Source organism: Sebastes fasciatus, chromosome 7 (assembly GCF_043250625.1).
Source record: "Sebastes fasciatus isolate fSebFas1 chromosome 7, fSebFas1.pri, whole genome shotgun sequence".
Lineage (NCBI taxonomy): Eukaryota > Metazoa > Chordata > Actinopteri > Perciformes > Sebastidae > Sebastes > Sebastes fasciatus.
The window spans coordinates 12170213-12181631 of record NC_133801.1 but is presented as its reverse complement, the minus strand read 5'-3'; the positions used below and the strand labels follow the sequence as shown (position 1 = coordinate 12181631).

The 11419-nt window shown below is 40.6% G+C and overlaps 1 protein-coding gene across 1 annotated transcript; it reads right to left on the bottom strand.

Annotated features, from left to right (window-relative positions):
* Positions 1-305: 305 nt before the first annotated feature.
* Positions 306-10359, bottom strand: vmn2r1 (vomeronasal 2, receptor 1). The gene is made up of 14 exons (XM_074640595.1): positions 9965-10359; positions 8692-8983; positions 8369-8611; positions 6432-6623; positions 6210-6332; positions 5870-6054; positions 5279-5399; positions 4972-5199; positions 4746-4869; positions 3492-3652; positions 3214-3409; positions 2834-3084; positions 2547-2746; positions 306-1334 (listed from the first exon to the last, which is right to left on the bottom strand). Exons 1-14 carry the CDS (start codon positions 10348-10350, stop codon positions 1013-1015), a joined length of 3024 nt encoding a protein of 1007 aa, XP_074496696.1. The 5' UTR covers positions 10351-10359; the 3' UTR covers positions 306-1012.
* Between the last annotated feature and the right edge of the window lie 1060 nt (positions 10360-11419).

Sequence of the window (11419 nt, the reverse complement as noted above, 5' to 3'; positions counted from 1 at the left end):
TGAAGTAGTCGCGGAGTAGGAGGCTCGTGAATTGTAAGAGAGAGGAGATGTAACTTTAACTTTCCATAACAGTCACAAGTCTGATTAATAGAACATGTGTCAATTTGATTAGTTGATATTATGGTTAGTTGTTGTGTCTGAGCTACCGTGGTGCTAACGGAGCTCGGCTACATTGATATTAACATCAATGTAAATATATTATTATTATATATTGGTGCAGCTTTAAAGAAGTCCCCTTCTAGCACTGCTCATTGATTTAAAGAGTAACACTTGCTTGTTGTTCATTCATTCATTTATTGCTTCAACAAGAAAAACACGTATTATAGTGACTGAAAATGACATTTATTATATTATTTGGAAATGTATAATGCTATCAGAGTTACACTAGCTTGTATCACATTGACAGGTTATTATTGAAATTGAAAGTAAAGTTTACAGAGTAAACATTGTATGCAAATGTTTTGATTTAGGAACAACATAAGCTAAATGCCTGTGGGTTTATAAAATGTCAAAATGTGTTTATTTGTATCTAGAAGTACATCTGAGGTAAAACGTTGCCTTTATTTCAATTACGCTACTACAACAGAAACAACAGCAATTTGACAGTAAGAGTTTGAACTTGTTAAGATATGTTTTAGAAGGACTCACAGTGGCATTATAGTAAATTATATTGTGTGTTAAAAATGTCCTGTGTTTGACATGTATTAGGACCCTCATTATTTTCCGCAATAGCAATGTTTTTGAAAATGCATGTTTGAGATATTAAGTAATCGTTGAGGTTCTTTCCTCATCGATATTGCTTATTAAAATCAACTCAAGCAGTGTAACAATGTAAAAATAAATATTTTGAAAATAATATATTTTGTCTATTAATTATAGAACAAAACATGATGATTGTAAAATATATGTGAATAACAACCCTACTCAGCCTGACCAGTTGCCCAATGAAGCAGTGGCATATCCACCATCTGCATTATTTTACGATTTCAGTTTAGTTCTCAGTGCTGCTCCACTAATCATCAATCGCAGTGGATGCGATCGTAGCAGTGACCTCAGTACCAGCTGTGGCGAGCGAAGCCGAAGTCCCGGTCCCGGTCCCGTCGCGTGGTTTGGCGCGGGGCCTCATCATATCCTCTGTGTTGCGTTCAGGTTTGACCAGGAGTACGTAACACTTGGGCAGGAAGATGCAGGTCAGCAGACCAAAGCTGGAAGCTAAAATGGCGAAAATCTGGACGGCGACCATGAACTTGCCACGTGTGCTGAGGTACGCTGGGACAAAGGAGATCCACACGATGAAGAAGACGAACATGCCGAAGGTCACACACTTGGCCTCGCTGGAAGACAGAGGAAGAAACATGCTGCTTAAAGAATTGTTCTTTACACCAAAATGGTTGAATGAGAGAAAGGAACAAGTGGACATTACATTAGAGAAGTAGCATACACCTGTTGACATTTTACAGATTAATACCAGTGTTTTGTGTCTAATGTTACATAATTCCTCCTGATGTCTGCACACAGCCAGAAGATGAGGACGTGTGAACAGAAATAAATAATCCCTCTAACATGTTGCCCTTCAATACAATGTTTTTCTAAAGTGAAGGCATCTCTTTTCTTCTTGACAAAAGTCAATTTCAGGACCAGCTTTAAAGCTCATTTAGATAACTGTTTATATAATTACCTTATTTATTTATGTATATATTTATTTATCTATAATATCCATCTTTTATAAATGGCAAATTGATAGTTAATTAAACTTTACTTAATAGTTATTTTACTGTTAACAAACAATGCAATGGTAATTAATAATGTTTATTAATAATCAGTAATGCTATTATTTTTGTTATTTTAACAGTTTATTGTTGCACACATTATAACATTTATTTACTATATTGAGAATGTGTTACTGATTACTAAATGATTTGTAAACCTTTAAGAAATCGTTTGTAAAACATCTATAAATATTACATAGATTGATATTTGTAACACTTTAATGGTTAATAACTGGTTTGTAAACCATCTATAAACATTATTTGGATGGCGATTATGAAGATGCAACGGATGATTATAATACCTTGTTAAATGGTTAATAAATAAAATGATCTATAGACATTATTTAGATAGATACTTAATACTTTGTCAATGGTTAATAATTGGTTACTGGGCCATCTATCTATGTAATGTTTATAGATGTTTTACAAACAATTTCTTAAAGGTTTACAAATCATTTAGTAATTATTAACAAATACTTATTATAGTATATAAAATGTTATAATATATGCAACAATAAACTGTTAATAAAACAGTTTACTGAAGTAATCAGAATGTAATTGTAATGGTATTTTATCAGCTATGATACAATATATCATTTATAAACCAATTATTTTATATTACACAAACAAATGATGAAATAATTATTTAATTAATTAATTAGTAAACATTATTAATCACCATTTCATTGTTTGTTAACAGTAAAATAACTATTAATCTTAAGTGTAATTAATTAATTATCCATTTCTTTAATCTGAAATATTTCATCTGTTTCCTACCTGAAGTGGTCCTCCAGTTTGCGGGCTATGAAGGCGAAGACGAAGGCTATCAGAGCCAGCAGGATGTCATAGGCAAAGATGCAACAGATGAAGATCACTGAGCCTTCATCACACTCGAGAATGATCTTTATATTCTGGGCAGAGGTGTTCTCGATGGGGTGTGGAGGGAGGATGATGAGCCACACTGTGCACGCTATAGCCTGGGTGGAAGAAAGTCAGATATACTACTGGATCAGGATCAGGATCAGGTCAGAGTAAGATGTCCCTCCTTCCTTCAATGTACTTACCTGTATTAATGTTCCCACAGCAGTTATTGCCCTCTGGTGGGCACAGGAGATTCTGTCAACTTCCGGGTCCACACTGGTACTGGCCTCATTGTTGTTAAATGTGTTGGTCACGATGACATCAGGACTGCCGCTGTTGGCCGCTGCTTCAGCTGCAGCTTTTGCTGCTGCTTTTGCTGCTTTGGCAGCTGCTCTGGCTTTGACGCGGGCCGCTTTCAGAGTCCGAGCTCTCAGCATCAACAGAGCTGCCTTACCTGAGTTACACAGTAGTTAGTAGATAGATAGTGTAGTGGCAGGCCTACTGAGAACCACTGTCAGGTAAACAGTGTATATACATACATGCAAAGTACAGTAAAAAAAGGAAGCGGTATAGGTGTACCCACCCATGAGAGAGGAAAGGCAGAGAGCAAAGCCCAGAGCCAGACCTACTTGGCTGGTCATGCAGCTCCAGTGCTGAGGCTTTCCGAGGAAGACGATGGAGCAGAGGAAGGTCACCACAAGCGAGAAGAGCAGCGAGAAGCTCAACAGAGGATCATTGGCTTTCACCAGAGGGGTGTTGATGTTCACAACAAACACCACCTGGGAAAAAAGAAGATCAGTGAAACACATCATATGAGGTTTTTAATCACCTTGAGGTGTGTTTCCCCTGTGTGAGTCTCACCCCGACACCGATGGTGACCAGAGCTCCGAAGGCCGAGATGACGATGAGAGTGATCCCCAGCGGCTCTCCGAAGGCCAGGTACTCGATGATTTTTGGTACGCAGATATCATGAGCATCATTGGACCACTCTTCGTAAGTGCACAGGATGCACGCCCGAGCGTCTGTCAGAGAGGAATGGAGATCAGCAGGGTCACGTTTACCTCTCGCTATGTTGGCACCGAACAGTAAAAGTTATATACATTATCGTTTGGTGTAACTGCAAATCCATGGTTGTTGTGGTTTGTTTGAACGCTGGCTTGAAACTGAGGCCCAACTGTCCATGCTAAAACATTACATAAGACATTCTTGATATAACACCAATTTCAGTGTGAAGTGACAATGAATATGAGTGTTAAATAATAGCCATCATGAGGGGATTCTGATGGGTTTTGAAGACGCCATGCTTAGTTTTGCAGCATCTTTTATCTTTGTGAAACAAAACTTCCTCTCTGTGGTAATTGGCTTTTTTTCAGTTAATGCATGTTAAAGGATCCTAACGCTCTTGAATGTGTTCTTGTTGTTTGTTTGACTAAAATAAAATGTACTCACTGTATTCACTAAGGTTCTGAAAAGTTCAGGCTTTTCGAGAAGATACCATCATGCCTATAAGTTACAGGGGGAGGTTTTGGGGGGGTTTTCATAGTGTTCCCATTGGGTCACACACTAAATCCCCACACTGCAGTTGTGGGAGGCACCAAGTTTCATCAACATCAGACTACATCTGGGATACATGCAGTTATGGAAGAAGTACTCAGATATATTAATTAAAGTATTAATTCCACAGTGCAGAAATACTCTGTTCCAAGTAAAAGTCCTGCATTCAAAATCTTACTTAAGTAAAAGTACAAATCTCAAAAGGGTAACTCTTGTACTCCTCAACTTGAAACCAACACTCCCATGTCTTTGTGTCCAAGTGACCAACGGGGACCACAACTTCCGAATTTGGTCCAGCTCCGAGGGAGAATGCTGCAAGCGGCGGCCGCCAAACAGACCACAATGCAATCGCTCAGGGCAACTCCCCACAGCCAACGCAAGTCCACCAATTGGCCCGTCCCTGCCACTGACAGGCCCAGACCGTCACTATAAGTGTCTGACAGCACCATGGAAAGGACCCCACAGAGGGACAACATGCCCTCCCCACCTTTTGCTTGATCCCGTCTGTTTGTTATTGTGTCGAGGTACAGTATAAGGCACAGTATAAATCTGTATACTGACTAGTTGAGTTGCTGATCTCTCCATCAGCACACGGGATACAGTCGAAGCAGCAGACTGGTTCTCCTTGTCGGATCCCCTTCCTGGTGCCCGGCTGACAGTTGTCACTGCACACTGACCGAGGAGGCTGCAACACAGACACACATAAATACAGAGATTTATAGAGACACACACATGCATGTGACTCTAATCACAATCTAGACGAGTTAATGATCAATATGCTGCTGACCTCCGACATGTCATTGTTCCACACAATGGAGTCATTCGTTATGGTCATCCTGTCCTCTGGAGCTGCTGAGCCGTTGTAGTGTCCCACGGTGACGTAGGATATCTCCCCATTACCGTCGAACTGCCAGTTAATGAGGTCATAGACGCCTTCTACGTCCCCGTCATCAAAGTAGACCTCTTCGTCAGTGTGCGGCACTTTGAAGCGCACGTTCTTCAGGTAGTACATCAGCTAAGGGAGAGGCAGACGGAGTGAAACACATGCATATATAAACATTTGTACTAACATACACATACACACAAAGGCTTACCTGCCATGGCTTAAAGTCTGTGATGTTAGCACAGTCGATGTTGATGAACGGCCCCTGTCCCTTTACACAGTGCTCCAGTTCGTGCAAGGCGTTCGCCACAGCGTACACGGCTTTGTATACACTGTGGGGGGACATCTTCATCATCATTATTAATCATATCATCATCCACATTTCCATCAGTATGATTTTATCATGATAGGGTTAGTTCACTCAAACACATTTTCACTTCAAAGTTCTATCTATCTATCTATCTATCTATCTATCTATCTATCTATCTATCTATCTATCTATCTATCTATCTATCTATCTATCTATCTATATATCTATATATCTATCTATCTATCTACCTATCAATCAAATGTTAATTTGACCATTTGCTTTTAGAAAGCAAATTGAAGGACGCCGCGACCGGGCAGGTATCTCAAAATCTCCATGGCCAGACATGGGTAGGATGAACTGACCCTTTAATGGTGCCATGTTCTTAGTGGTGGAGGTGATTGGTGTTGTAGAGGCATGAAGGTAAAAATAATTTAGTTGCAGTAGTGACATTACTAGGAGCATGTAGTAACAATATGAGCAGTGAGAACTGACCTGTAAGTGATTCGTAACTGGGAAACATCAGAGAAGGTGTTACCAAGCTGTGCCAGAGACTCACTGCCGGTACACAACCCAGCAGGACCTGCCCTCACCGCCCTGGACAGCGTGCTGTTAAACTCCTTGGCCTTCTGTTTGGCCTGCCGCATCGCTGTGTCGTAGTTCAACGTGCAGTTAAACACCTATAAGACAAAAAAAAATAAGGTCACAAACTTTCTCTAGATTTGTCCATAACTCTCAAAGTTGTCACAATCAGATTTTGCATGTGGCTAATAGCTGGGTGATATGGAGACAGTGTAATGCTCCTCTGGCCAATTAATCAGCCTAATAAACACACCGTCTCCCAGAATTCCTCAGCGAGCGGGTCATAGGGGTCGATGTCCAGTAGATGACGCTGAAGACCCGGGATGTCAGCTCTTTTTACCCCAAAGCCCAGGGTACCACCCAGCACTGAGTTCACCTGGGTAAAAACATGCACACTGTCAACATCAGCTCAGTCTGGTGAGAGCCTCTGCAGCATATTCTTCACCTTCAGTCATCACCAGGACCGAGCACTCACCCCAGGCTCGTTGATGAGAGCGGAGGTGACCCAGGCCTCGCTGGCGATCCAGGTGCGGTTGGTCACATTGTGCCGGAGCAGCTCGCCGATCAGAGGACTGAGGTCCACGTCTGATGAGAAGACCACGATGATCTTGGCCGTGGCCTCGACTACAGTCTGAACAATACGCTGGATGTCCTCTGGGGAACTCACCTGAAGTTTTAGACACAAACATTGTTTTTCATGCACTGGTCAATTTTGAGATTTTGGGCTGATTTTGCTTCCATAACATGTCTTCTTTCAGACTAGTGGAAAGAAGACATCTAAAATACACATTTAAGTGTTTATTTTACTACTTTGTCTATTTGCGTCAGTAGATTTCTCCTAAATTCACCAAAAGTTACCATTAGATAATGCTTCATTTATTTATTTAAACATAACATTTCAGAAAACTTGTAATACAAAAAATATTGTCTTCATGTAAGTAATTAACTGGGGATGTTTTGTGGTGATATCTGTTAGTTAAATTGTTTACCCTATTCACCTGTAGTGTCTTCAAAATTTATGAAATTTTACAACACATTAAAGGTTGTTTTTCTGTTAATTCTCAAACTCTGAGCCAGAAATCTCCACTTCAGCGGCACTTACAGACACCAAACTTTCTATTTTCATTCCTATCTATATTCTGAAGTTTTTTTCAGAGGGGTTTGTTCATATATCATTCATAGCCTGATTTATACAATATTTTATTCCTCAAAACATGATGACAATTTTTATTATTTTTTAAATTAAAAAAATATATATATTTAAATTTTTTTTATTTTATTTATATTTTTCCTGCCAATCTACTGCTCCACACTCCAGTCCAGTAGGTGGTGGTAATACCTCAAAGCTAAAGAAGAAGAAGAAGAAGAAGTGGTGGTCAACATTATTATTATTATTATAAGTTATTGATTTAAATTTTATTTTATTTTTTATTTTTTATTTTTAGTTATATATTTTTTTTATTATTTTTATTATTTTTTAAATTTTTAAATTTTTAAATTTAAATTTTATTTTTTTTTTAATTATTTTTTTTATATTTTACGCTGTTCAGACAAGACTCCAACACCAACTACACGGAAGCACCACAACTGGAAAGTTATATCTAGTGAAGCCCGTCTGTTAAACAGTGTTGGCCGCGGTCGGAGGACGCGTGGGAGACCGTAGCTTTGGTCTCCAGGACCGGAGTCTCTGCCGTACTCTGCTCCTCTGCCTGCCTGCCTTCACTCAGCTCGCTCCACTCTCACGTGCATGCGCGTACACTACACACTGCAGGACAGTTAGTAGCTCTGAGAATATCAAGTGAATGTACAGTGGACGTTTGTGCAGAAATAACTGGTGCAGCTCCTCCAGACCAACAGAGGTTTTCCGTGTCTTGTGAAGTGACGGAGCTCCGCAGCGAGAAACGTTATCGCCTCCGACCAAAACTCTGGTGTCTCCCACACTAGCATCAGCATTGATTCATGGAAAGACCTTTGTCTGGTCAGCTAACATTACTGCCAAGCAGGTGAAATATAGAGTGATATTATGGTTTTAGCTGATGTGTGTCGCCTCACTGTTTTGACGGATGCTCGCTCACATTCATGTAGCGCGTGTACACGGGCAAGCGCGAGCAACAGGACGCTGACTTTCTGGCTTTATCCAATGTTAAGAATTCTTGGCACATATTTAGTAAGATAATGCCTCATTTGTATATTTAAACATAAAATTTCAGAAAACTTGTAATACAAAAAATGATTGTTTTAATGTAAGAAATCCACTGGGGAAGTTTCATGGTGGTAGGCCTATTAGTAACAATTTTTAACCTATTCACCTTCATTCTTCAACAGGATTGAATTGTGATACATCTCTAGAAAACACAGTGTGTGGTCACAATAAGAGGTGGGATAGTGAAATATTGACTGAAGAGATGTTACCTTTGGCAGCGTCTCAGAGAAGGAGATGCAGACACCAGCTTCCTCCACCTGCTCCTTGAAGTCTTTGATGCCATACTTGCCGTAATCATCGTCGGCAGCTATGGTGCCCACCCACGTCCAGCCGAAGTGGAGCACCAGCTTGGCTATAGCTGTGGACTGGTGCTTGTCATTGGGAATGGTCCTGAGGAAGGTGGGGAACTGGAACTTACTCTCCAGGGCGGAGCAGGTGGACGAATAGCTGACCTGAAGATGACAGAGGAGAGAAGACACATGAACTTGTTCTCTCTATTTGTTATCCTTCCTCTAACTCACCACTAGCCTACCTGTGGGAAGTGATAAAGCCCAAGTATCCTCGCCGTGGCAATGGACAGGTCGGAGCCCCCGGCACCCACCAGAGCAGCCAGAGGGGCCCCGGACCCACAGCGGTAGTTGGGTACGGCCTCGTCCTGGCCCGTCAGGTAGGTGAGGGTGCCCTCCACGGCCTTGGAGATGGTGAAGCAGGAGTCGTAGATGACGTAGCCCAGGTCGGTGTTGGGCAGCAGGTCTTGCCTCTCATTGATTTCATTGATTGCAAACAGCATGGTCTGGGTCCAGCGGAAGGTGCGGAAGTTAAACCTGGAGGATGATGGGAGGGTGATGAGTGAGTTTGTTTATTCGTCATATGCACAACAATTACAGCAAGCAGTCGTTGGCAATGAAAGTCTCAGGTACCCTTCAAAAGTGCTCATTAAAAATGTGAATATATAAAAAAGGAAAATCACACAAGTAAAAGCGAAATGAGAATCAAAGACATGAAATAGTGCAAGTTAAAATAGCAAATGGATAAGCTGAATGTAAACAGGATGTAGTGTGTATATGCATGATGAGAAGTAATAAATAATATGGCTCTCAATCTACTAAAAATATTTAATCGTGATTAATCACATACATGTTCATGATTAATCGCAAATTAATTGCAAATTTTTTATCTGTTCAAAATGTACCTTAAAGAGAGATTTGTCCCGTATTTAATACTCTTATCAACATGGGAGTAGACAAATATGTTTGCTTTATTCAAATGTATGTATATATTTATTATTGGAAATCAATTAACAACACAAAACAATGACAAATATTGTCCAGAAACCCTCACAGGTACTGCATTTAGCATAAAAAATATGCTCAAATCATAACATGGCAAACAATTAACAACATCAATGTGAATATGAAATGTGAATTTCAGATTAGAAAGAAAAACTATTCCACAGTTAAAATACTTGATGACTGGAAGATACACACCGACTATTTTAGTCTTTTGATGTTATTACCTTAATTAGCCACAAGAGGACAGTTTGCAGACTAGCTGATTATTGTTGCGTGCTACACTGTAAAGGCCTGTCGCCATAATGATATGGGCTAATTGGCCCCAGAGGAGCTCTCAGAAGTACACTGTTTTGTTGAAACATATACTGAAGTAAAACTATTTCTCATTTAAGGACTAAAATATTAAATAATATCACTCAAATTGGCCGAAGAGATTATCTAAAATCAGTGCAATACATTCTAATAACAACTACGTGATAAAAAAAAAGAGACATTATGAGGAGCTGAACTCACCCCTCACACCCCGCGGAGACCGGCACCCTCGAAGTGTTGCCATCACTGGAAGCAATACGCTTGTGCACAGGAAACATGCCCCCGATAACGACCTTCTTCTTCTCCACATTCTTGTAGCCGCTCAGGTTGAACTTGGCCTTCAGCTTGCACGTGGACTCTGCCGAGACAGATCTGTAAAAGTAGAAAAAGGCACATAATCCAAGCAGAAAGCGTCCGGCTTCCATGCTATGTAGAGGCAGAGAGGAGCCGGTGAGAGCTCTTGCTGTGGCAAACGGCGAAGGAAACAGCAAAGTGTGACAGGTGTCTTGTCTGGTCTCGAGGGAGATGGGCTGCACGGGGTAACCTGAGAACAAAAGTGAAGAGGAGGACACTGGATGAGGGTGCATTAATCTTCATTGAAACCTTGACAAGAAGGACTTTGTTAATTTTTAGTAGCAATATGATCTCATTAATGGTGTATAAAATGAAGTTTGGTTCAAAAAGTGTCTACCTCCCAAGAGCACATACTGGACCCCGGACCACCAAACATGCACAAACACATACTTCTACGTCAAATAAACATTTAATTTCTCTTTATTCTCTCTTTCTTTCTTTCCTCCTGTAAATATAAATCAGTTTATCAGTCTGCACGCAGGTCAGCTGCAGAGGATAAACCGCCACAGGCCATGAGCTAATTGGCAGCTGCATGTGGTAACTTGTACAGTCTTCACGCACCTTAACGGCTCGGCTACTGTTCAAAAAATGGTGCCGTGTGTCCCCTGAGTGTGTGTTGATGGATGACTGAACTTGTCTGCTCTTGTCTCTCAGTCAGCGGGGACAAACTCACACCTGAACCCCCCGCACACGGAGGGACCTCTGCTGGGTAACAAATAGGCTACAGTCTTAACTATGGCTGTTTACAGTAGCTGTATGGGATATACAGTACAGCTACTGTAAACAGCCATACTGTTACTGTTATTACATTAAATTACAGGGAAGTTGTCACACGAAGAAGGAATTTAGAAAAAGAAGGATATTTGTTAAATGATGACCTCCAGAGTGTGCGTCAGAGAGTGTGATTGAGCCCTTGTGATCTCTCAGGCACATGAGTCAGATGAGTTCTGCAATAGGTATTTAAGCAATAGGTCTTACAGTTTTGGATTTATCTCCTTCAAAGCACCAAGAGATCCCTTCCTCTCTCTCATCTGCTGTAATGTTAATTCACCTCTAAAAGTCTGTAACAAAAACTCAACTGTGGAGATTTTTTAAACTGCCAGTTCTCAGTAATGTTTAACTTTATTCACACAAATAACAAGTCAACATCTTTATCAAAGTCTTGAGGTGCTCAAACTGAAGAGATTTCAGCTATACAACTGGTAGTTTTTAACTGAGGGGGTCTTTTTCAGGTAGTACCTTCTCTGTGTTTTCACCAGTCATTCCCAACCATGACTCAGCACTTTCAGACACAAACAGGTG

Bases quoted from the DNA above. Each gene is read 5' to 3' on its own strand.
- vmn2r1 (XM_074640595.1), bottom strand. From the start codon at position 10,350: ATGCACCCTCATCCAGTGTCCTCCTCTTCACTTTTGTTCTCAGGTTAC. The intron at 6,333-6,431 runs GTGAGTGCTCGG...GTTTTTACCCAG, and splicing joins CTCTCATCAACGAGCCTGGG to GTGAACTCAGTGCTGGGTGG. The intron at 5,200-5,278 runs GTAAGCCTTTGT...CCTCTCCCTTAG, and splicing joins CAGACTTTAAGCCATGGCAG to CTGATGTACTACCTGAAGAA.